The 26,149-nt window shown below is 45.8% G+C and overlaps 1 protein-coding gene across 1 annotated transcript in view; it reads left to right on the forward strand.

The window, feature by feature from the left end:
* The first annotated feature begins 251 nt into the window (after positions 1-251).
* The window catches only part of LOC120797455 (thyrotropin-releasing hormone-degrading ectoenzyme-like), a 137,973-nt gene continuing 112,075 nt past the window's right edge, over positions 252-26,149 (forward strand). The window contains exons 1-3 of the mRNA XM_040141143.1: positions 252-746; positions 5,285-5,529; positions 16,105-16,381. Of these exons, the coding sequence (XP_039997077.1) occupies positions 252-746; positions 5,285-5,529; positions 16,105-16,381 (1,017 nt within the window). The remainder of the gene's footprint in view (positions 747-5,284; positions 5,530-16,104; positions 16,382-26,149) is intronic.

Genomic DNA, 26,149 nt, shown 5'->3' on the forward strand with positions numbered 1-26,149 from the left:
AAGCGGCGAGGTCGGAGTTCAGGCGTTCAGAAATAGTCTCAGAGGCGCGCACCGGAGGTTGGACAGACTGAGGACCGGAATCTCCGGGACGATCAGAACCCTCGAACGAATCTCTCCCCCGGAAGAAATCGTCTGTAAACGAGCTGGAATCTGACCTGAGCATTAATGAATGTTTTCTTTGACTCAGAACCCATTTCTGGCTTCGAACCTTGACGACATTTCTTCGTTATTAAAGTGACACTTTTCGCTAAATGGGACTGAACGACACTAGCCCCGGCGCCATGCGAAATGGCCGCGGCCTCTCAGACCAGTGGGCTGAGTCGGTGGTGGTCCGGCCCCGGACCACCGAGCGCCACATCACGGTGCACAAGCGGCTGGTGCTGGGCTTCGCCCTGTCCATCCTCACCCTCATCGTGGTCACGGCCGTGGCCGTGGCGCTCAGCATTCGTTTTGAGGAGTGTGGCGGGCAGGAGCGTGACGGAGCCACGGGGGACCCGGGCTCCCGGGGTTCCGGAGGGTCAGCGAAGCTGAACGGGAGCAGGGGGGAGAGGACGGGGGAGAGGGGGGATGAGGAGGCGGTCCAGCCGTGGAGAACCTCCAGGCTGCCGGGCTCGGTGAGACCACGGCACTACGACCTGCGGCTCGCCGTCTACATGGACAACTTCACCTTCTCCGGAGAGGTCAGCATCGAGCTGGAGTGCATCAACGCCACCCGGTTCATTGTGCTGCACGCTGACCGCCTTGAGGTACGGTGGCCTGTATGAACCCTCTGTGTCAGGAATCGGGTAAAGTTAAATTATCTTTAAGAATTTATATACTGGATGCTCATGGTGATATCTGTGACACGCTGGCCAACAGAAGACGGGCGATTAACAGACATAGTATAAATTCCGTCATGACCTGACATAAACCACCGGGCTTATATCCGGGCAATGTGGCTGGCGCCGGGAGTTTGGCGAGGTAGAGTCGACTTACTGTGCAGGTCATCCAGTAGCCTCTGTTGGTAGCAGCTACTGGTTTAATTAGAGGAAAGCTCCATTGGGGCTGCTCGTCATCTGGCAGGGCAGGGTTATACGACATTGGGTGGTGCGACGCTGCTGGCACCCGCGTAGCTTCCCTTCGTTTTTCAGGATCTGGACGGCACCGTCGGCGCCGTCAAGGTTGCAAAAGGGCAGCGGCACAAATTCCTGTGACAAAGGTCGCCAAAGTCGAGCTTTAAATGAAAGCGCGGCAGACATTTATTTTACCTCCGTGAGAAATTCTCCTGATTTATCGGCCGAGTCCAGTGTGAGATTTCACTGTTGTGAAGGCCGACTGTGACTGAGCCGTCGGAGGAGTTTACCAGTAGTGATCCTAACACTGAAAAATGTCTCTCCGGGGTAGTGCTACGGGAACGACCTTTTGACCCCTTTAAAGTCCAATGGATTCATCCCCCAGCGAGAACCGATGAGCTCAATAAAATTCAATTGATGTCTCCACAGTAGATGTTCGTGTTTCTTGTTTACACAAGGAAAATCTGGCCTGAAATGAGGAGGAATCATGGTTGGGAATCCATGAATATCCACGGTACATTTAATGGAAAGCTGGCAAAATATGTTGTTGAGATATGATGTCATAAGCGTCATTTCCTGGTAAGCGCCGATTCGGGGATTTGCAGGACACGTGGAAACTTTAGGTCACAGTAACCACTCTTTGAAAATTCCAGGATATTTCAAATGGGAATATTTCCCATCCATGCGGCCATTGTGACTCTGTGGGTCGAGCCAAGTTTGCGCTCTCCGCATCCGCTGTTGAGAAACGGCGCATATCAGAGGGCGAGCTGCGCTTTCACGCCTGCTACAGCTTTCCAAAGAAACCCGATCTGTACATTTTTCATTTCAAATGCTCGTCTCCGAACGCAGACAAAACGTAAACACAGGTCACGGCGGCCATTACGGCTCTAACTGCATAGGGACAAGAGTAGAGAGCTCTCCTAGTAATGCGGCGGCGTACACGCTCTACGCCCCGCCCGCTCACTTCTGTCATCCAATCAGATTTTTCCGGAACGTGGGACAGGTACACCCCTGCCCGCGGACGTGTGGTAACTTTCCCGATGACTCTTTCCAAACAAACCTCCTCGTTTGCATCCGGAGGTCTGCTCCCTGTGTTGGAAAACAACCCGCCCTCCAACAAAGAATGTTTATTTCCAGATTTGGCCTCGGAGATTTCCTTAACAAGGCTAATTAACAGTCAAAGTTGCTGTTTCAGCCCAATTTTTGAGACGAGCGAATGTTGAGAGAAAGCCTCAGAGAAACGCCAGAGCAGGCCGGTCATCTCGGATAATGTGTGACGGGGATAAATCTGTGTAATTTGGGCAGAAGCGAATTAAAAACCCCGCAGCCCCGTTTGCAAGTGTGTGTGTGTGTGTGTGTGTGTGTGTGAGCACGCTGTGAATTAAGAGGTGTTGTTGCGGCCTCCTAAGGTATCCTCACAGTTAACGCATTATGAAGAGAAAAATTGTCAGGGTGTGAGAAGGCCAACAAAACAGAAATGTGCGTAAAAATAGGAGCAGCTGGTAGAAATGGGAGGGAAAAAAAACACTCCCGCAAGGAGCGCTTTATTCTCGGAGTCACAGAAATGTCACGAGTTCAAAATACATTCAGCACTAAACAAAAGCAAAGTAGAAAAGTGCTGAAAGCCTCATCGTGGTGGTTTTATATCTCCTTTCTTTTTTATTTGTGTTTACCTGAAATACAAATCCTTAATATTTCCTGCTGAGCATTTTTCAGAACATGCCAAACACAGAGTCAGAGTCTTAGATGGATGTCCTTCACCCGAAGCGACCAATGGTTTCAGTTCAAGCCGCCGAGAGCGAACCGGTACGGTGGCTCTCGAGGGTCAGCTGACCAGCGACGCTACTGATTGCAGTCTTCTATTCAAACTGCCGCACAGCAACGGCTGAGCGTTCAGATGTGTTGACGGCGATCACTTCAGCTGAGAAAGTCAATCCGATCGGCGAACACACGACACAATTAAAAGGAATTTGCGGTTGAGCGGCGCGTTTGAAGGCATCGCGAAGCGTGGACGCTGCGTTCGCTGACTCACCAGAAATCCCTGAAAAACATCCTTTTAATCCCCGCAGTTTCCTCCCTGTGTCAGCAGGCTCTCTGTTCGTATCGATCAGTTCATTCATCAAAGAACAAACACACACTCACGCAGACAGATACGGACACACACACACACACACACGCACGCACTCGGTGTTTGATTGGCTGAGGATTGCTGATGTGTGACAGCGCAGGGCCCCGGAGCTTCCTCCCAGTTCCCACCGCTACCAGGTGCGTTCCCATCATGCACTGCTGTTGACCTCGGAGGATATCCCCACTGATGTTCCTCGGCATCGTCCCTGTTCCTCCTTCCCCCTCACTACTTGGTCAGTTCGGTTCCTCTCCAGTTTGCGGGAAGCCGGTGCAGATTCCCTGGATGTCGTAATACGCATGAAGATTTTCTGGGCAGAGACTCGGGTCAGAATTGCCTTTGGCACCGGCCGAGACCGGCTACACCTACTGAGCGGGAATGAATCTGTGCGTCTTTGTGAAACAGCTGGTGGCGCGGTGACTATCTGCTCTCTTGGCCGCTCACTGGACGGTAATTTCACTGTTGGTTTAAGCGAATGTATTTGTGCCGTCCGCTCCCGTCTCACAGCTGACTTCGGAACCTGTTTGATGAAGCAGTTGATGGTCAGTGGAAGCGGGCTAGCGTGAACTTGGATGATGCACTGTAATGTAGTGTGGTAGCTCCCTCCATTTTTTGACTTTTTCCTCGAAAAGTCAGCGCTGTCAGGACGGTGTGCCGTGGGCCGGCGATACAGATTTGCGTGTCAGAAAAGGAAGTTGAACGCTCCTCTCGGCTGTGCTCTGCCTTAAGAGGAGCACCAACCGATCCACTGACACCTTCGGGGTGATGGATGCTGTTTGAACCGAGCCCAACGAGTGGAAATAGATTGGACGAGATGCTGCTTTTCCTGCAGTCACTCCCGCTTATGCGCAGGCAAACTGAACATCTGTTGAGCTTCCTTGGCATTCAACAGGACACCCCCACCCCCCAAGAAGTGTCTTGCCTTTCTGCATCAGCGCAGACTAAACAAAGTTTAACACGAGGAGCACTGCAGAATTTCTTTGATATTATTTTTAACCATGCACTTGGGGCACACCCACGCAGGTGTTTTCTCTCACTTCACCTGATCAGACCTCTTCTCAGAGCTACGTGGCGGTGTGCAGACCGTGCTCGACTGACACATCCCCCACTTTCTCTCAGCAGTGTTGCACCTGTTAGGGTGAGACTCCTTTTTCTTCAGCGCAGTGAGTTTGGTCCCATTTCATTCAGCTACCAGAAAACCCCCGACCAATCTTCAGGTCTAATCAGCAAGGGTAAGTGAAAACACCCGTGAGGCCTTGTGGTGCCTTCAGTGAGTGAAGCGCTTTTCTTCGTTCAGTCTTAGTTCACCTCGGTCACTGGCTGCCGCTGTTGTTTCGTCACCACGTGGTCAGTTTGACCCTGCGGCCTCAGAATGAAACATGGATGAACTCAGGCAAGATTTCTGCTGACTTTTCTTTCCATGTTTGCTTTCTTACGCTCTTCTACTGGTGCACGACGATGTCTATCAGCAGAACAGTGCGATCACGTCGCCCATGTCCTGGTGCATGTGCACAGTACATGGTCAAAATCTCCACAAGGTATCTCCCAGGCATCCATTTATTTGATGATATGAAAATGAAAATCTGATTGTAGCATCTCTGAATAAGATATTCAACATTTTTATTTTTATTGATACATATGGATCATTCTTGTTTTTTAGATTTACACCAAAAAATAGCCGGAATTTTTTTAAAAGGAGGAGTTCCATCTGAACTGGTCTTCGCCAGGATTCTATGCCCCCATGTTTCCAGCTTTCGACGCTACAGAAAGACACTGTTTCCTGCGCGTTTATCACAATAATTAGTCTTGCCCGGGCAAGCTAAGCTCAGAAAATGCTTCTGTTATTAATTCAGCGTCTGGCACCCTGGCTCCAGACCACTGAATTGCTTCCCGCATCTGACCTTTTTAAAGCGCCCCCAATAGGTCTGCTGTTGTGCCCACTGATGGCACCAGCTTCCCCCAGCTGAAGAACCAATCTACTAAACAGAATAGTCTTCCTGTGATAGAAATGTGTTTTGCTTATTGTTACTTAATTTGGATGTTCGATCGTGGACGGATGGGTCATTCCACAGTCCGTCAGTCTAATTCCTCCTCTTCCTATCTCCAGGTGGACCGGGTGTCCGTGACAGCGGAGGGTGGCGTCGGCAGTCGTTCTAACAACCGGCCCGGGGGCGGGGCCATGCGTGTCCACCGCCACTTCCCCTTCCCGGCCAATCAGATGTACGTGGTGGCGCTGCACCGCGAGCTGAAGCCGATGAGAGTCTACCGGCTGAATGTGAGCTTCGACGCTGCCATCGAAGACGAGCTGCTGGGCTTCTTCAGAAGCTCGTACACCCTGCAGAGGGAGAGACGGTACATACGCTGAAACACACATACTGGAAAACACACACCTTGAAACACACACACACACACAGGAACACAAACACACTCAACCAGCAGGTGGTTTTGGCTAGAAAAGGTCAGAGCTTCACATCCATGACATTGATTAACTCACACAAACCACTCAGCGTGTGTGTGTGTGTGTGTGTGTGTGTGTGTCCCACATCTCAACCCACACACGCGCACACGCGCACACACACACACCACTCAGTCCCTCCCTGTGAATTTCCCATACGCCTCTGCCGCAGAGTGTTTTTTTTCCACATCAGATTTCTTCCCCATGCTGCTGATGGGAAACAGACTGTTTGCTGAAACATTTATTATTTCATGCCTGAGTTCGTGTCTGCGCGGCCTCCATCTGTGAGTGTCTGCCTGTGCGTTACCAGAGCAGCAGAACATTTGATCAACGTCTCTCCCATTTATTGCTGAAACACACAAGTTGAAGATAATTAATGAAATCAGGGGAGGCTCACCTGTGATTGGCTAGAGGAGTAAAGCCGTGTACATATAAGGACCCTTTTCAGACTGAAGCTTCTTATTCTGAATTTTAACTGGAGTTTTAGGTCATAAATACACAGTGGGTATTTATTATTTTCCTGTTATATATTGTAGGCTATTCCTGTGGCTGCTTCACAATAAAAGCCACCCGAAGTTTTACCAGTTGAATCTTTTCATGCGAAGCAGCAGTAGTCAGGAAATGAGTAAGCATTAGCGATAACTTTCTTGAAAACTTTTAACGATTGTAGCTTTGAGGCATGAAAACGTGGTGACCATACCGCGAGACCGTAAACCATAAAACTGAATTATCGCAGAGGTCCTCCACCTCGTCCGTCACCTGGACACTGTTTTCAAGATTTTTTATGAACTATGCGATCAGCAACTTGTATTCTAATCGTATGTAAAACGTGAAAATCTACAACGGGACCATCAGTGATCTGCAATAAGTTGTTTCCCGAAAAGTAATATTTTTTATCTCAAAACTTTCCTGGAGATTAAGAAAAGCCTGTTTGTTTTCATAATCAGTGAAACAGACGACAGCATCATCAGCAAAAATGATGACAATTACTAATTTTTTTTTTTTTTTTTTTACATTTTGAATCTCATTCTCTTGTTGAAGTAGTGAACCCTAGAAATATAGTGTTATAATAGTGTTTAATATTTAGAGAACTGGATCTAATGCATCATCTGAGATCTAAAAGGGTGGACAAAATAAAAGGAACACGTTGAGGCAACCCGGCTAGCCAAAATGTTTTTTTGGTTTTTTTTAAAATTTTCTTGTTGGAGTCATGTCAGAATCATGATGAATGATGAACGGAAATCGACCTTAGTACTTTTAATGGTTTAAATAGCAAGTAATGCATTATCATTAGTAAAGATTCATCGATGAATTGCATAATACTGTATTAGGATATTTTCAAAACAGAAGCCAAATGTCCATGTTTAGTTCAGAGCCAAAAGTCATGTCTTCTGAGTGCATATTAACGCTGATGAATAGTCCAGAAATCAAATGATATTTGTTTTACAATGAAATGAATCAGGAAAAAGCAAAAAAAAAAAAACTCTCTCACTAGAGAAGCTAGAACCAGATGATATTTGGAGTTTTTACTGGAGGAAACCTTGAAAGCTGTTCCATTCAAAACCAAGCAAAACCATTATCAACACTGTCAGATTAACTTTCTGATGACTGACTGATCGATTAGGTAGCCAAAGTTTCAACACTGTGAGCTTTGGAAGGGTCGCTCCAAATTTGCTAAAAGACCAGCGAGCCGCAGCGCTGTGGCTTATGAGACGGTTCTGTCCACCCAGGCAGCAGCGACGTGGTTCTGTTTTTTTAACAGAACTGATGTCATCAAACTGTGACTGCGAGTCAGAGAGCGACGCCGCTGATGGGTCGATGAACAGGGACAGGACGGGACAGTGGCAGCTGTCTGTGCGGTTCAGGATGTCAACTGCTCGCACACAGGGGGCAGATAGTCGAGACCGATGAGAACAGAGAACAAAAAACAACAAGAAATGTTCTCAACTACATCACAATCCTGTGAGATCTAATTAAAACAGTCATGACGTTTGTATAGAGAGAAGTATGCAACTGGCCTCAGCTGAGTTTCATTTTCAAATCCAGGAAATTAAGATTTGTGTACCCATCTGTGGACTTTACTTGTGAAAAGGAAAGTTTGTCTATTTTTGAAAACTGATGGATTAGGACATCATCTCGTGTTTTGTTGTTTTAAAACAACATTTCAGGATTATTTCCACCCTCTGCGCCTCCATAAAAGGCTGATTCTAATGCTGCTGGACCTCCTACTGCTGTATATGATACATAAAAAGACAGTGATGGCATATGTTTCCTTTACTTTTTTGCATCACCGATTTCTTCGTTGGCTTCAGTGGTTTCATTTAAATACACGTCGAGTTGAAATTCACCATCAGTGGTCCCATATTCAGGGGTAGCTGCCGTTCGGATCGATACTGGATCAATGCAACAGCTGATGAACCAGCAGAGCTCGATCACAATGCAACAAGCTCTTAGTTAAAGTTTAATGCTCCAGATGAAAGAAACCTGGTCACTGTCGACTTTTTGCTCTAACCAGATTCCTTGAACGTCACATAAAAAGGGAAACCCAGTTTTATTAGTGAGGCGAAAGGTATTAGAAAAATGTGGATAATACAGATAGCGTTAACTGTTTTTTTGCATGTGACCGTGTGCATTACAAAGAAATCGTCGGGGACAGTAGCCGTGTTTCCGTCAACGTATTTTTATGTGCATTTTGAAGAAATACATTACAAAAGGTTGGTGGAAACGGCAAAATTCAAAAAAACACAACTGCACAAAAAAAGTTTTACACTCACGTGAAGAGGTTTTTTTCAAAAGAGTTCATGGAGATGGAAACACTTTGCGTAACGTAGCATGTACGGCCTTCTGACGATGCTACGCAGCCTAGTTTCTTTGCTTCAAAACAGCTGAAGCGGAAAAAAACCTATTTTGTTTTTCTTTTTGCCTTATTTGCATTTTCTTTTTTTTCTTCCCTTTTTTTTGCGACATTTCAAAAGTTTGCTTCAAATTCGCTTGACAATCAAATGGAAATGAGTGTTGCTGTGAGATGCGATGAGGCGGGGTGAAATTATTAGAATTATCCGTCGAAATAAATAAATATAAATATCTTTGTTTCCTCAGCTGAATAGTAGAATATTTGTCAAATTCAGACACAGAGCAAGAAGAAATGTATATATGACTAACATCCTTTTAAAGGTGTCAGTCTGAGCTCATAAATATGTTAATCTGATGACTAACCAGCAAAGCAAAGACATAAAATACAACACAGCTGATTATTAAACAAAAATAAATTTATTCTGAAGGAAGCTTCAAAATGTCAGATTCACACAATGTAGCTGTCCATGGGCTTCTACTGCCCAAATTACACACTGCTGAGATGTGTGTGTGTGTGTGTGTGTGTGTGTGTGTGTGTGTACAAAGCTCACTGTTAGCTTAAGGATTTGGCTTGATGCAGCGGTGCGGCTAATGCTAACACGCACACACTCACACACACAGACACACACAGACACACTCCCAGACACACACATGCAGACATGCTCCTCTGTGCTATTTGCTTAATATCCAGAGTTACTATAAACCCCAGGCTGGGCTTAAATGCTTAAATGCTGGGAGGGGGAGAATTAATTATTGCTTACAGACACAGACACAGACACACACACACACACACACACACACACACACACACACACACATATATATACACTCTTGAACGCAGTAACACTGTTTAAGTATTGATCTTTATGCAAACGATGGCTTCAATGTTGACGGTGCCGTCGTCTCCCATTTAAAACCAGTTCAGTTCCGGTCTCTGCAGCAAAGTCCGTACGGACTCCACTGACCTACTCACATGACACGTGACGTCAGGACACCGTCGATACTCAGCCGGCGCACAGGAGACCGGACCAGGCGGGTTTTAGTTGGTCCGTCCGCTCAGTTATGGTCTCTGGGCAACGTTTAGCGGAATCATGATTCCAACATAGATCCACGGAGGCTTGAAAACCAACTCTAGAAGCTTCGCATTCGCTCCTTGTATGGGCAGCCACCGCTGTGATCAGCCTCAGTTTATGTCGTTAGCTACATTTGAACAATCTCAACAGCCCCCCCTCTCTAAGCAACTGCATGCTCAACATGTCTAGAGCTGCAGCAATTAGCGGACGACTGTTTTTCCTAATTTCTTCTTTTTTTTTTTAAAGCAGGTTGCCGCCTCTCGCGTGTGAGGATTCGGTGCATTTCTTTGTCGTACATGATGCTGAACGTATCTTTGGGTTCTGGACGGCCGCTGGGACAAAACAAAACATCCAAAGACGTTGAATTGGGCTCTCGGAAACTAATACAGGCGTCACATTCACTATTTTCTGACATTTCATGTACAAAACCATCTTATCAGTCAAGAAAAAAAAACCTGAAGAAGAGTCAGTACTGAAAATGTTCTAAACATGATATTTTGACTAACTTTGTCAGATTTTATTGTTTGTTTGTTTGTTTGTTTTTAAGCTAAGCAGTTGCACCACCACTCTCATACACACATGTGGGCACATGAGTAAGCGCTAGCGACACCGTGATGGCATTCTCTCCGTCCGTCCTGGACTCTGATTAGGTTTCAGTCTGTTGCTCGTCAGAACTGCGCTGTTTACAAGGTTAAGTGCTCCCCTGCGTCGCAGCGTAGGAAGTACCGATGACGTGATTTCTCCTCGGCCCCGGGGACTTAATGCCTGCTGAGCCCCGCGGCTACTAACAAGCCGCACGACACAATCTGAACGCCGTGGTCGCCAGTCGGCGAGAAAAAGGGACTCAATGACTGTCGGCAGCGAACCAGCATGAAGAGTTGCAAAGAGGCGGGAGCCGCGTTTGACAGTTATGCAGGGCAGACTTTATTCCATAAGCTGACGTTTTGGCACAAGCGTGCCTTCTTCAGAGCTTGAAGACGAGAGCAAATCCCGTCACGTATAAAGCTTTTCCCCTTGCAATGAAGAAAACCTCGCAGGATTCTCTATACACTGTGAGACCATACATGCTGTTTATACTGAAGCGTACGATGAAGGGTAGATTTTTCTCACAGAACAATGACGAAGGTTAACAAAGGTAATACCTTCAATACAAAGAGCACAGCCCAGTGTGGGCGCACGTAAAAAAAGTACGAGTACGCGAGGAACGGAGAAGAGTAGGTAAATACTCTGTGTACAATCTGACAGAAGGAAATTCAAAAGATACCATCGAAGTGACCTTGCAGAGAGGAAAACAGCACAAAAAGGGAATAAGAGGAATATCCTGTCGATCAAAAGAGAGGCCCTAGTTCTCTTGACCACTGTCAGAGAATACTTGTCTATTGATCTACCTGGGTACTGTGCATGTGTTGCTTCTGTTTTTTTATTTGTTTGCACAGTTAAAAAACAAACAAGCAATTACTATAAAAATCTGATAAAGGAAAAGAAAGACGCACAAACTGTATATAGAAACGCGCCAGTGCTAACCTGGTCGTCACACCACATAAACATCCCGAATAAACTTCCAAACACAAACAAACGGTGTATAGCTCCTTTTTCAGATGAGCCGACTGGACGGAACTAGTCTTAAAGTTGGCTTTTATTTTGCCGTAACAACCAGCGGTGGTGCATTTGCAGCCGTTCTGTCAGCGGTCTGGTGGCAGGTCTGTAGTTCTTCTCACCAACCGAGAGACAACGTTCGGTGAAATTCTCGATATCCCCAACGTGAACGTGTTTTGTTTTTTTTTTCCCCCCCGACGACGCGACGGACCGTGGACGCAGCGTAACCACCTTTTCCGCAACAGAGTTACCGCACGAGTTTCAAGTAATCTGGTTTATGACTCAGATTTCCAGTCAACCCATGCAGCTTTCCCAACCAGCACGATCCAATTTGTGTCATGTAAATATATATATTATAAAGTGCACTTCAGAGAGGATCCCCCTCGAGAGGGGCAGTGGTCTTCTCTGGACCGAATCACTGTGTCTGGGTGTTTACTCTTCTCTCTTTCTTTTGATGCACAACATTCCTGAAACACAGACTTCTAAAAGAACCCCCCCCCCCAAAAAAAAAAAAAGCAAAACAAACAAAACCCCCAAAAGCCCCTTCGGATCCTGTGAAGAACTTTTTCATTACGCTGCAGCTGTTTTTTGCGGAGCTGCCTTCCTTTAACGAGCAGAGGAATTACAGTTAACGAGGGGTAGTAAGGCAGCTAACGAGGCAGCGTGTGATGAGCAACAGAGATGTCGGAGTGTTAATGAGGGAGACAGACGGTTAACGAAGGTCAGGTGAGAGTCCGGGTTTTTCTTAGAGAGGGTGGAGAGACGCCGATCGGTCAGCAGATCCGCCTCGTCGCCAGCTCCCCGTCCCTCCCTCGTTCTGAGTGATCTACTGTTGCGATGAGATTATTTCAGATCGATACCGCGCGCACACCCACTCTGCAGCGTGTGTGTCGGAGGATGACCTATCTAACGTGGCAGTCAAGCGAGGCGACTTAATAAATGGATTCGGAGGAGGAGGAGGAGGAGCCGCTGTGTGATACGGGTCGTCCCAAATCCAAGACGTTGATGTCGACTCTCTCGCCTCGACCTAAACCCGGACCCTGTTTAGTCTTGAGCCACTGCGGCCGCGTGGCCGTGCAGGTGGCGGCGGCTGTCCGGGTCGTTTCAGAGGGAAGTAGCTCAAAAACTCCTGGACTGAGGACGGAGGATGAACCTCGATGACTTTGCTGATGCCCCGACTTCTCATCTAACGTCACCGACGGGTCAAGATCCATCCCTCTCCACCTCGTCATGTGTATGAGGGACTGACCCCGCCGTCCCCCAAGGCGACAGCTTTCACCTCGCGCTTCATGTTCATATAAACGCATCGCTGAGAGCAGATTTATAAATCCACCCCCCCCCCAGCATGTTTTCTCACGTGTAGACCTTCACAACCTCACGGGGCCTCCAGCATGGATACCAGTTCAGTGGAACAACCTTGTCTTGGACTGACCCTCGATGGTTTCTTCTTCTTCGTGGGTTATGCTTCTCGGTATTCTTGAAGGCGAAAGCGCACTGGGTCCCTGTCCTGCAGTACTTCCTGTAGGTCTTTGTACCGGAGGCCGTTCACACTTTGGAGTTTCCGGTACCTCTCAGTGTGGCTGGACAGGCCGGTACGTGTCTCTGAGTTGGACGTGAACCTTTGGTGGCTGCGTTGCTGCCGCCAGTCAAGCACTGGCAGGGCTGAACTATATTACTCGAGCTTTCCGGTGTAATATTGAATTTCTCGCTAACTTAATTTGGAACGCACAAAATGTCTTCATGGACCGTCGGTGGGTCAAGGTCCACACTTTGAGAAACTTCACACAGGGAGGAACAGTAAGATGAACCAAAGCAACCCCCCCATATCTCCTACATCCTTGCCACCTCCTCCCTCGCTCTCTCTAAGTAAAAGAGCAGAATTGAAATCTGATCAAATGACCCCCCCCCACACACACACACACACCCGTCTCCTCCATCAGTCACATATTTTATATCGAAGATGATGAATCAGCCTCTTCACCAGCTTCCTGTGTAAAACTATAGCTGCAGCAACACACACACACACACACACGCACAGATCGAGGTCACTTCTGGGGACATTACATAGACTTGTATGCGTTTCCTGGAGCCTCACCCTAAATCAGCTTTTGCCCTATTGGTGGACACGGCTTTTGTCCCCAATTGGACAAGCCGCCCCCAAGTAACTGGTCTTTAGCATGAAATTTGTCCCCAAAAGTAGCCTATGACAGACACACACACACACACACACACACACAATGCAGTCTTTTCAATGTGAAAGCGGGGAATTGCAATTTGAGACATTGCTTGAAGAGATCAGTGTCCAACATGGTGTGTGTTTATGTGTGAAGCAGATACAGAAATGAAACGCGCTTCTATTACATGCACACACATTCACAAACACACACACACACACACACACACACACACAGAAGCACCTGACTCAACAGTTTTCCCATCAGTCACATCTCTGAATCTGAATGAGGAGTGTGTTTCTCTCTCTCTTTCTGCGTGTGTGTGTGTGTGTCTGACATGTCACTCAAATGCCTGTACTCTGTAGGAAAGATAATGACAAACATTACAGCAGGAAATGATGTCATTTTTCTTTCTCCTCTGTTGTTCAGGACACGAAGCGCCACCGCATGAATTCATGCATGACTGTGTGTTTGTGTTCACGTGTTTGTATGTCTGTGTGTGTGTGTGTGTGTGTGTGTGTGTGTGTGTGTGTGTGTGTCGTGGTTGTCCGGGGCAACCCTGTTGGCTTGGTGTCGATCAGGATTATTGTGACAACAAGCGTTACCTTGGCAGCAGTGAGTGTTGACAACCTGCAGGACATCCCATTGTGTGTGTGTGTGTGTGTGTGTGTGTGTGTGTGTGTGTGTGTGTGTGTGTGTGTGTGTGTGCGTGATACAGACTCATCCTCCCCTCTAATAGATCCTCTCTTTATCTCGCCCCTCTCAGGCTTTCTCCATTATTCTCTCTCTCTCTGTCAATGGCTGCCTCGTTCGCCCTGTTTATTATTCACGTTTCTCTCGCCCTCCATTCTTCACCTCCTCCCACCTCTCCCCCTTCTCCCTCCATCGTCACCTCTTTACGTTTCTATCTCTTCTTCGCCCTATTTTCTTCTCCCTGTCTCTGTTGTCGACCTCTTCCCCTTCTCACCACTCCTCCTCTCCTCCTTTCCTTTCCTCTCACTCCTCCTTCTCATGCCACCTTCTCTCTTATGTTTTTCTTTCTTTTTTCTCCACCTCTCTTTTCCACCTCTTCCCTTTTTGCATCTTGCCGCTTCTACTGTCAACTCTCTTTTTAGTACTCCCGTCTTCCCTTTCTCCTTCTCGCTCTTCCTCATCGCATCCCTTCCCTCCTCTTCTCCTCTCCTTTCATCTTTCACTCTTTTCGTCCTCCTCTTTTTGATGCTCCTTTTTCCTTTTGCCTCATTTTTTACTCTTATTTTGTACCCTTTCTCTTCCTCCTCCTTTTCTTCCAGTCCTTTCATCTTCCTCTTCCTCCTCTATACTCTTCCTTCTGCTCCTCTGTTCTCCCTTTGTCTTTCATTTTCTCTTTTATTATCCTCTGTTTTTGCATTTTTTGCTGTGATCACATGCCTTTTATTTTTCTTTGCCTCCTCCACTGCGTTTTCTCTCCTTTATCTTTCTCCCCCAGTGTACCTCCTCTTTTTTAGTGCTTAATTGCAACTTCTGAGGATTTTCTCCTCTTCTCTTTCTTTCATCCTTGCTTTCCATCTCTTGCTCTCTCCCTTTCCTCCTCCTCTTGCTCCACCTGTTCTCCCCTCCATCCTCTCCTCCTCCTCCTCCTCCTCCTCCTCCCCCCTCTCCTTCCTTTCATCTCTCCCTCCACAAACACCCGCAGTAAAATGCACGAGCGCGATAGCAAAGTTTCCGGAGGGATTATTTCCTGGAGTTTCTGCCTGTGTCTGTCAGGTGACTGACAGATGAACGTAACAAAGCTTTGATACGAAAACATTTAACGCGGCTTAAAGAAATCAGGAGGAAACAGAAAGTTTCCTGGTGTTTATTGTGGATTATCTCTCTCTGCGGACGCTGTTTTTCATACTGAAGCATAAAACTTCTTCCTCTTTAAAAAGTTCTGCCCGCAGACAGCCGACCTGTCGGCTCTGACTCCAGAGGATTATCCCTTAACCACCTGAACTCTGATTCCACCTTAAATTTCTCCTTTGATAGGTTTGAAAGGTTCAAAAGCTAAAACAAAATCCAGCTTTGTACGACAGCATCACATATTCCTTATGGATTTATTCCAGGTTTTGACGTAGGTGTGTAAAAAGCTCCGGCCGTGAAGCCCGAGCCAGAGAGCAGACGATTTCAGGCCATATGTCAACAAGGATATGATGAAGGGAATTGTGGGTCACTTTAATGCAACGGCAATTCTTTTTAATTAACCCGGTTTAATGACATCGTTTACCTTCTGGGCCGAACGGAGAGCAAATTGAGGTCAGTGATGTTATGATATAGGAGCTGACACCATTGGTAGAGATTTCGATAGACCTCTTCTAGTCAAGCAGTTGTTCCTTTTTATGTCTCCGCTCGCATCAAACCCTTGTGGGCAGTGTTACAAACGAGCCGTCATTTGTCTTGTGCCGTGGCGTAGGAGTTTGTTTGGGGGGGGGGGCTCAGGACTGTTTTTCCCTCAGAGCTTAAAGAAGCCACCATGACGTCAGCTGTGGTTCTATGATCGCCACCTGAACCCAGCCTCTAGTCGGACCTAGGTCATACCAGGGCTAGAGGTGGTCCGACTGCGGGGGAAGTTTTTGGCCCCCGTTCAGTCCGAATGCTGAATATGAGACTGAGTGACTTGTGAGGGTGGATGGTGTTTCCATTTTCATTCCCTAAAACCAGTTTGAACTCCTGCGCCCTTTCACTTTGAGATGACTTCTTTCCATCGTTATCTTTCTTTGTCCGATGACGATATCGCCCACTTATGTCTCCCGCACAGTTACCTGGCGGTGACTCAGTTCAGTCCGATCCACGCCCGGAAGGCCTTCCCCTGCTTCGACGAGCCCGTCTACAAGGCCACGTTCTCCCTCACCCTCCGCCACGACCCGCAGTACACCTCTCTCTCCAACATGCCCGTCGAGAGCAGCTCCCCGTCGAACGAGGACGGCTGGGTGACCAATCGCTTCGCCCGAACGCCCCGCATGTCCACGTACTACCTGGCCTGGGCCGTCTGCAACTTCACCTACAGAGAGACACAGACCGACGGCGGCGTGACGGTAGGTCTCTGCACACACCGAACGCACAAAATAAAACCGTGAGTGCCGCTGGGACTCTGAGTTTCTTTGATGCAGCTTTAGCCTGTTAAGAAAGCAATGCGGCTTTTAAGGCTAAAGGATGATGACAGCTCATATTCTAAAAGTGCGAGCCTCTCTGAATATTTCCGCCGTGTCCGACACAACGCAGACATATGCAGAATGTTTCAACGTAACCTCTCTCTTGTCATGTTGTGGCCACAGATGACGGGAGAGCAGTAAAATCAGGACGACACAGAAAGAAAGAAATGCAGCTAACACACGTAATAAAATGCAATAAATTGATACAGGATGAAACTCGTGGAGGCAAAAAATAATTAAACTGAGCAAGCAAAGTTATTTTGTTATTTTTCTCAAGGTATTTTTATAACTCTCATCTCATCTCTTTTGCTGAGATAAGGAATTATTTTTTTGTCATGCTCCTATTTATTGTTTAAAACTCTTCTCCGGGGATTTTCGCTTAACGTTCTTGTTACGTACCAGACACCAAATGCTGTTGAATCTGCTCTGTCACTCCTGCTCTCTTGACCTCCGGCGCTGCTGCTTGTCTCGAGGCTGAGGGCAAAGACTCCCCGATGAATCCTTTGCGGATAGCTCTTGAAATACAGAAGCGTGTTACCTCGACATAATGACACATTTAAGCCCCGATCACCTCTAAGCTTTGTTTCATATCATTCAATCCCCATGTCTGGGGTTAAAAACTAAATATGAGCAGTGGTTGTTATCTTCAGCTAATAAATGGCATAATGAAGTTTGGATATCCCAAGATAACCAGAGAAAAGAGGTCAGTACAGTGAGTAACGGGCTTAAAGGAGAACTCTTTATAATTTTGCACATCACACAGTTTTCCATCAGGGAGTTGAGTGGAAGAGGTGGTAAATACTCCGCCCCATTTAATATCCAATAAACTGCCACAAATAAGTCAAAAAAGTAGCTGCAAGTGGTGAAGAAATTGTTAAAAGAGACCAAGCCTAAACACTGACATTCCCAGGATCAGTGTGTTGCATGAAAAACAGATTTTAACGGTGTTAACTAACGTTCAGGTTAAATTCGATGCCGGTAACTCCAGCGAGCTGTATAACGTCCCGTGTAACTGTGGAGGAGCTTCGTCGGGTTCTGACCGATGTCCGGATTATCTCGCGTTGGGGCTGGACAGTACAGATTTACAGATTTACAGATGCTGCTAGGAATTAAAAGTGAGTATAACTTGGCCTCTGTTGCCTTCATCTGTCCGTCCTGAGTCCTGAGCTTTGTGCTGCAGGCACCACACTAAATCACCAGACTGCCCCTTTAAGGGGTTTAATAAGATCCGTGTTCTCAAGACCTACATGACTTCATCTGCTGTCACGAGATAATGAGGCCGTGAAATAATTCAGGTCTTGAGAACACAGTTTGTCATCTTGATAAAATGAGAAGTTCAGGCTCTTATCACAGGAAAACAATGCTTGATATCTCCAGATATATCTTAATTAGATGGTTATGTCAGGGTAACTGGTTTAAAATACGACAGATGAGCACAATTTCTCATCTCTAACTAATGGTGGAATCAAAATCTCTGAAGTGTAAATATAAAGATAAGAATTTATTATCTTTACATGATATAATGAAGTGAGATAGCAGAATTTGTTATCTCAGGATAACACAGTAATTAAGATGTGAATTCAAGATAAATGTTTGGTATCTTGAGATAAGAGATAATTAACTTTCTTCTGTATAGAGGGCGACACGGTTTTGTTGCTTCCCTTTCTCCCAGCGTAGTCGTGTGAACACACATGGAAGTGTCGGGAGACCAGTGAGACAAATCTGGCGACTTTCTGGACGAACCTTTGCCACTTTCCGTAGAATAAAGTCGCCAGTGTTGCCCCGCGAACGCGAGGTCGGGCGATCCCTCCGCCGCCGTACCCCACGGCGGCTGACACAGACGTGGACGAGCTTCTAACTAAGTAAATATGGTTGAAAATCGCAGCACAGCCGTCGTCTTCGACTCATGCGTCTGGTGACTCCGTCAGACGGCGTCTCGGTTATAAAATCAGGATTCTATCAGAGCAGAGCAGCAGCCGGGAAGTGACCGCTGGTTAAGACGTGGTCTTAACGGGCCGCGTGTCAGTCACCGTTTCGTACTCGTTACGTTTTCTGAGAACAGAAAAAGAAAAACGTGTAAACGAGAGCAGCTTTATCGTGAATCCAGCTGCATTAAATGACTGTATATGAGCAGGAGAGAGGCAGACAGATAATGGTCAGGCCAGACATGTACTAGGTCTTGACCTGGTCTCATTGGGGGCTAATCATGCTCTACACTTTGGAACTACAGTTCCCATAATGCTTTGGGAGATGTAAACTTCAAATATCAGTGTTGCCATGGATTGAGCGATAGCGTCAATTGCGCGCCAAGGGTTTTAACGTACTTTAATTGTCCCCACGCTCGCTGCTGCTGCAGACTGTGCTGATAAATGAAATAAAACTACAATAACTAACTTTGACTTGGTGTCTTTTGCAACCTCCCGGGTGGCTGCGCCTCATAGTTTGAAAATCTTTGGTTTGAATCGTTTGGGGCTGGGAATCACCCCCGGTTATAAGCACGCTTCAGTCTGGTCAGTCTTGGCACCCAGAACCAGACCGATGAATTTGGGCCAATTGTTTTGCGTCAGTCCAACCACTAGGCTGTTAACGTCCTGGGAGTACGGCTGCTCTGTCCATTTTATTTCTTGGCTTCACAGCGTTTATCATGTCTATCATGTCTGTTATGGTTCTGATTTGAAAGTCAAACCGTCCACTGCTGAATTTGGCTGATAACCCATGATCCTTTAAAGCATTTAAAACCGAAATATGCACACGCACGCGTCCGTGTTCTGGTACAAGGACAAATACATGCACAACCTTGTTTCTCCTCTTCCTTCTTATTCCCCTCCTCTGATCATCTCTCTATCAGTGTGATTACAGCTCATCCATCTCGTCTGCCAGAAGCTCAAGGACAGCACTACAACACCCACCCACACACACACACACACACACACACACACACACACACCCACACGCACACATGCTCGCCCTGCGTATCCTTGTTACTGAAAGATAATTTGGGTGAAATGCTTTTTTAATGACAAATCATATCTGGGTCATTTATAACCATCACCGGCCTCAAACACTGCGTATGAGTGTGTGTACATAAGTGTGTGTGAGAGTGTGTGTGAGTCACCAAAAACAAAAGCTACCACTTCTATTATTTCACATTCATCTCGCACGTAAATAAAAGCGAGCAAAGGTTACACATTATAACCCGGGTTCTGCTTCAGGCAGTGCAGACTCCACTGATGTGACAATTCCCCTTTTAGAGCAGCAAACAGAAATGTAGAAACATGCGTTTTCGGGAACCAGCGGCCAAGCTAGGCCCCTTTCCGTCTGGGGTCTGCTGTATTAGGAGTGTGTGTCTCCTCATCTCAGATTATTTAATCTTCATGAACCAAAACTAAGGACGGCCCCGTACAAATGTGGGCCTGGAGCTCGTTAGCGACATTAGCGTTAGCTCCAAATAAGCCACAATAATTAAATGATCTTCCAGCTCCCCTTCTGGAGCTGACCACTGGGTGGTCTCAATTATTTGTTTTAGTCACGCACTGCATTATATTCAGTGGTGTGTACATTATTCTCATGTATGTAAAGGGGGAGGACAAAAAATTAGAAACGCCCCTGTACAACAACACCTTTAATTACGGCCTCGGTGCTAACCATGAAGTTGAATTTACACGAACAGTTGTATTGGACTGCATGAGATTGTACAGGTGTACCTAATAAAGTGGCCACTGAGTGTACGCTAACCCAGTGATAGAATGATGAATTGTCCCGTCTGTCCCCTGCCTCTTGCCTGTTGTGAGCTGGGCTCCGACAGATAATGAATGAATGGACTTCCCTGGATGTCAGGATCTGACTCCCACTTCCCACCAACCGAGTCTACCTAGAGCTGATGTTTCAAATCAGCAAAATCACTGGGTAATTCATACGCTTACAAATATTACGTAGAGGCATCGAGCTGCTTCCAAATATTCCTATTCTATGTTACCATGAAGTGGAGTCCTACCGCACACAATACGCACTGCACACGCATCATTACAATACTCAATAAGACTAATTTAACTCACGGCAAAACTCCGAAAATTGCTCATTCTCCTTCCTTTTACTCGCTGCCTCAGTTTTAATTCACTTTTTTTGAGTCTATTAGGTTGCATTACCTCACTTTGCCGAGTACAGGTCAAATACTCATGGATCCACACGGGGATCTGAAAAAAAGGAATCACTCACTGGCAAATTAAATCTGCAGATCAGTTAAACTCAACAAAGTGCAAGTTGCAAGAAAACAGTAACAAAAGGCAGAAAAAAATCATCAGTAAAAACCCCATCGGTGTTAAAGAGGGAACAATTAGCAGGTTGCTTGTAGAGCAACAAGGATGCAAAATTCTTGAAGAGCTGATATTGATTTCAGCATGATGATGAGGAAGTGATTAGAATAAAAGCGGGCATGCTCTGGCCAGGTCTTCTGCGAAGAAGACATGAACATACTAACTCAGCAGTCACGATGATGAAATGCCTCCGTTTGTGCATTGATAAATGTTGAATGACTGGATTTTTCTCGCGCAAACACACAGATGAGATACCGTTCGTGCTGTTACATACCTGATAAATCACGAGGGCTCAGCACCAGGGAAGGACAAATTTGAGACCGAGTGTGAGATTGTCCTGTTTGAATAACAATTTTTAAAAGACAGGATATGATTCTATTTGCAGACAAATCGCATGCAGAGCATGAAAGAGATCCAGGAAGTGGCACATGCATATTTTCATATTTACAAACAGTCGCTGGATACGCTCTCTTTGTCTATGTTACAGCATCGCTCTCGTATTAAAATCCTTGTTTCAGCCCGAAGGCAGTAAAGACGCTGCTGTCTGTTTGCAGAGCAGCTTCCTCTGACAGAAACATTAATCCTCCCATCCCTCCATCCTCCTCTTCCAAACCTCTGAAAGAAACAGCTTTATGTGACGGAGTGGGAAAAAAAAAAAAAAATCCCTCCTTCCCCTTCATAACTGCTGAAACAGCTTCATCTGACAGAAACATTCATCCTTCCATCCTCCTCAGAACAGAAGAAAGGGAAGCAAATCATCCGTCGGCATGCTAGCCTCGGAGCAGGAATTTAGTCAGTGTATAAACAAAACGCCATTTACCCTGCACGAACCGTGTGCTGTGTTTTACATTTAAAGATAACTTCAACCTGTAAATCATAAGGGAGAGAGACGCTGAGGACGAAAGGTGTCATTTTCCTGACATTTTTTTCCTGCCTAAGCTGCCATGCTGGCCGCCGCTGCAAAAGTCAGTATCTTATTGTTAATGTGTTGCTACTTGGTTCCTAAGGTGATGCAGAGTGTTACCTAGGTAAATGGTTGCCAACAGATTTGCTCATTTCCATTTTTATTGTATATTTGTAAGAACATTTTACCACATAAAGACATGGCAACTTTCTCCTGCATTAACTACATTTTATAGTGTTTCAAACAGAAGAAACCAATAAATAATATTTGAAAATAAAATGGTTGCCGCATTTACGCAACAAACTTCCCAGCAGGTAAGTTTTCCACATGCACAGCAGTCAGAAATAATGGCCGACTGAGGAAGAGCTGGAAAGATTTGTCAGTGTAAATAAAGTTCAATCTCTATGAAAGAATGTTTGGGTGGCTGGTGAGGTGTTGCTAGATGGCTGCTGGCTGGAACCGGCTCCTCGGTTCCCCTCGGCCCCCGTGTCCTGCTCCTGCTCTCCTCTCCCAGGCCACGTTCTTCCCTTCAACTCCCCAGACCTGCCTTCCTCAAACTGTCCGCCCCATGTCCTTAGACATTCCCACCTTTTCTCATCACCTCACTACTCCAGCCATCTGCATAACTGTTCCCACTTGTCATCAGCCCTGCAGTCACTTGAGCCTCCCCACCTGCACCTCAATCCCTAATCAGCCTTTCACTACGTACACCAGTTCACTCCCTTTATTCCTTGCCAGATCGTTATGTTTTGTCGCTGCGATCTTCACCCCATGGTTCCCGGTTTCTGCCTGCTTTACCTGCATTCTGACCTTTTGCCTGTTTATTGGATTTGGATTCCTGCCTGCTCCTTACCGGATTTGTTTGCCTGGACTGCCTTCTCTGCCTGGACTGCCCCTTGCCTGCCTCATCATCCTGTAAGCCTTTGTACTCTGTTGTGTGAATAAAATTACTGTCCTCCATTAGCTCTGCCTGCGGCATCTGCATTTGGGTCCTATCCCCTGTGTTCCTGTTACCCTGCTAGCTCAAGCCTTGACATGAAGCTAGGGTGTTGCTATGTGGTAGCTATGATTCCCCAGGGGTTTCGTTAGGGTGTTCACTTGGAGGTCACTTGGTGGTTGCTATAATGTAGCTAGTTGCTTGTCAGGGGATTTAAGGTGGCTGCTGCAGGACTGCAAGGTGGCTGCTTGTTTCACTCTAGAGAAGCTGTAAGGGTACAGGGGAATTGCTTTATGGTTGATAGACTGTTGAAGTCAAAGCAAGTGTTCAAAGCGCTTTCTATAACGCGTTAAAAACACTTAAAAACAAAAGCCAGCATAAGAACCATTAAAATGCAAATTAAAGGAAAAGAAACCATTTTAATTGCATCCAAGTTTTTAACCTGGATTTAAGAGCGGTAAAGGTTGGAACAAGTCTAATACTCAATTTTAAGTTTGTTCCAACTCTGAGGTGCACAGTTACTAAATGCTACTCCTCCATGATTTTGGCTTGTGGGAAAAGCAGCCCTCTAGCAGGTGATCTGAGAGGACCAGACACCCTGGAAGCCAGTGAAGAGAGACTGGCTGTGACGTGTCGACTTTTTCTCAGTCTTTTGTTAGGACTCTCGGAGCACTTTCTGAACGAGCCGAAGTTGTCTGAGACCATGACAGTAAGCTAACCTGCGGGAAATGAAAGCACGGATTAGTTTCCGTTCTGTTTTTGAGATGGTGCACTGCCAAGGTGCCGCTTAGCCGTTGCTAAGTTGTTCAGGATGATTTCTGTGTTAACATGTTTATGGTTAATGTAAAAGACAAAGGAAGGTAAAAATGAAATGAAATAAAATAAATCTTTTTACCAACCCCTTCGGGGGCCTACTTGCAGAATCCACTGTCAGCACATTAAATTAAATACTGAGTGTGTCCGAGTTTCAGTGACAGCCTACTCTAGTACTATTACCCTTTCTAACGGTAGCGATAATTTTACCATTCTTAGACATATTCAGTATGGAACAAAACAAAGTGTAAAAACAACATAAAGGTCTCAGGATGAAGGAGTCATTTCCATTTTCTGATGATCTGAGCTACACAAACAGATCTTCAGTTAGTCTGGGACTCTTCCAGGCGTCATTTTCCTCTTCTTTTCCTTATTTCAAAGTGTCCTTTCTCTTTCTCCACCTCCTTCAAAAACAGCTGTTTGTCTTTCTGTTGTGTTGTCTTTGTAATGTGTCGCTGTTAGAATCTCTGTTCCAGTAATGAGCCGCTTTCCCTTCAGGGAGGATTAAAGTCTGACTGAATACAAACAAACAAACAGTGTGTGTGATGACCCACTGAGCAGCCCCTGTTTCAATAAAAAAAAACCCATCTTTCAGTCATTTAGCTTGTTATTCCTTCATCATGTGTCATTTCACCAAATGTCATGAAGCAAAGACTGTCGGTGTTTATCCATCAGCTATTCATCGCTGTGAATCTTCCCCCGTCCCTCCGCCGAGTTTGGTGCAAATCGGTCCAGTGCTTTTTGCGTAATCCTGCTGTCAAACAAACGGACACGGTTGAAAACGAAAAGTAATTATGACAAACTTTCACACAAATGTCTATTAGGATAAAAATCATGAAGTGAGGACCTTTTCTATCCTAAAGGTCATAGGTCAACTTCAACTTGACATCATAATGTTCTGCAAAACTCTTTTCCGGCCATTACTCAACGCCACAACTCAGGAACAGAAGGCGAGATTCTGACCATATTTCACATTTGGTTGGATCCTGAATTGTTGACGCTAATCTTGGGTTCCCCACCTTGGAACTAATAATCGTACGGATCTCCTGTGCTGGCGGGTTGAAAAGTCTTCAATGCATATATTATGAGTCTGGACAGACTTGGCTGTAAACTGCGACTCGACTGGCCGGTGGAGGCACGCCACCACGACGAAGTAATTCTCGCTGTAGTAATAATGGTTTCGTTAATGGTCTTCGATGAGTAAAAGTACCATTGACATATTAACATTCTGTAATGAAGAAAAAGCGAAACGGGAGAGAGCTTCTCCTCCCACGACCAAAGTGAGCCGGGAGAAAAGTTGGGGGTTTTGTGGCACTATAACAAAATCCAGGAGCAGACCATTAAACTTCTGCAATGATATTAAATGTCACATTAACATTCCATAATGATAATAAAGGTCAAATTAATGCTCAGGAATGACAATCTACTGTAGGTCAGATTAGTATTTTAAAATGATAAAGGTCACTTTAACATTTGATTTTATATGCGACACCCATTACTTTAGCTAAGGTTTAACAACATAGATAAATACAGCTCTAAGGAGGTGGACAGAGGACGCGGATCGAAGGCTCATGGAAGCTGTGGTTTAATGCTAACAAAATACTGTGGTTTCAGTAGCGTTGGAAAGGATTGTGAGACTTCACTGCCCAGTAGAGTTGTAGATACCCATTTAATTTAGAATATAGAGAACTTTGTTGCGGCTTTGAGAGAGACTGATGAAAGAAACGCTTTGTTAGAAAACACACTGAAATGCAGAACACAAAATATGCTAACGACGCAGTGCTCAATTCAACTTTATCATATTAGAAATTATTTAACATGCATCGCAAATCATTTGACGTCTTTCCTTGACCCTTTGTTGCTTATTTAAGCAGTTTGGTATCCAAACAAATCGCAACAAGCAATTCAAGCAACAAAGTGTGTTTCAATACTGAGAACTCAGCTGGGAAAATTGTCTTTTTTGTGTATTTGATTGTCATTTTCTTTGAACTTTAAGAGGCTGCAGCTGCACATGTCCTTGGTTACTAATTTTTCACCTCTGATACCATTTTCAAAAATGTATCTGTCAAAAATTCAGTCCGATTATCAGGACAAAGACATTCTGTTACGAAGACAAATGCTTGAAAATTTAGGACTGTCCTGATTTAATGAGGACACTTGTTAGGTGGGGGACAAATCTGTGACAGCTCAGGTTTAGGAGGACTCAAGAGAATGACTCAGAGTCACTCGACTCGGCAGGCAGACACAGGCGAGGGCACGCAGTGGGCGAAGTCGGTGCAAAGGCAGCGGTTGGTAACAGGCAGGCAGGTAAATCAGGCAAAAGGCAGAAGACAAAAACGGGCGGAAAGTCTAAAACAGGCAAGAGAGGCTGGAAAGCTACGGCGTGGAAAGCACAATAGCCGGTCTGGCAGGGACTGAGTGGAAGTGGTCCAGTATAAACACAAAGAGCTGATTAGGGAATAGGGAACAGATGAGTAGGTGAGCGGGGAAGAAGCTTTAGCCTAACCTGCCTCCTAACATGCAGCACTGGCTGCTGCAGGTTAGGAGGGCATGGCAGGGTCTGTAGTGACAGGAGAGTTAGTAATACGGCAGAGGCAGGCAGAGGATAAATGAATGCATGGATGAAATGTGACGAAAATCTGCTTTGACAAAGAAAATACTTTTGTATACTATTGAAAAATGAA

The sequence above is a fragment of the Xiphias gladius genome, chromosome 2, assembly GCF_016859285.1.
Source record: "Xiphias gladius isolate SHS-SW01 ecotype Sanya breed wild chromosome 2, ASM1685928v1, whole genome shotgun sequence".
NCBI lineage: Eukaryota > Metazoa > Chordata > Actinopteri > Istiophoriformes > Xiphiidae > Xiphias > Xiphias gladius.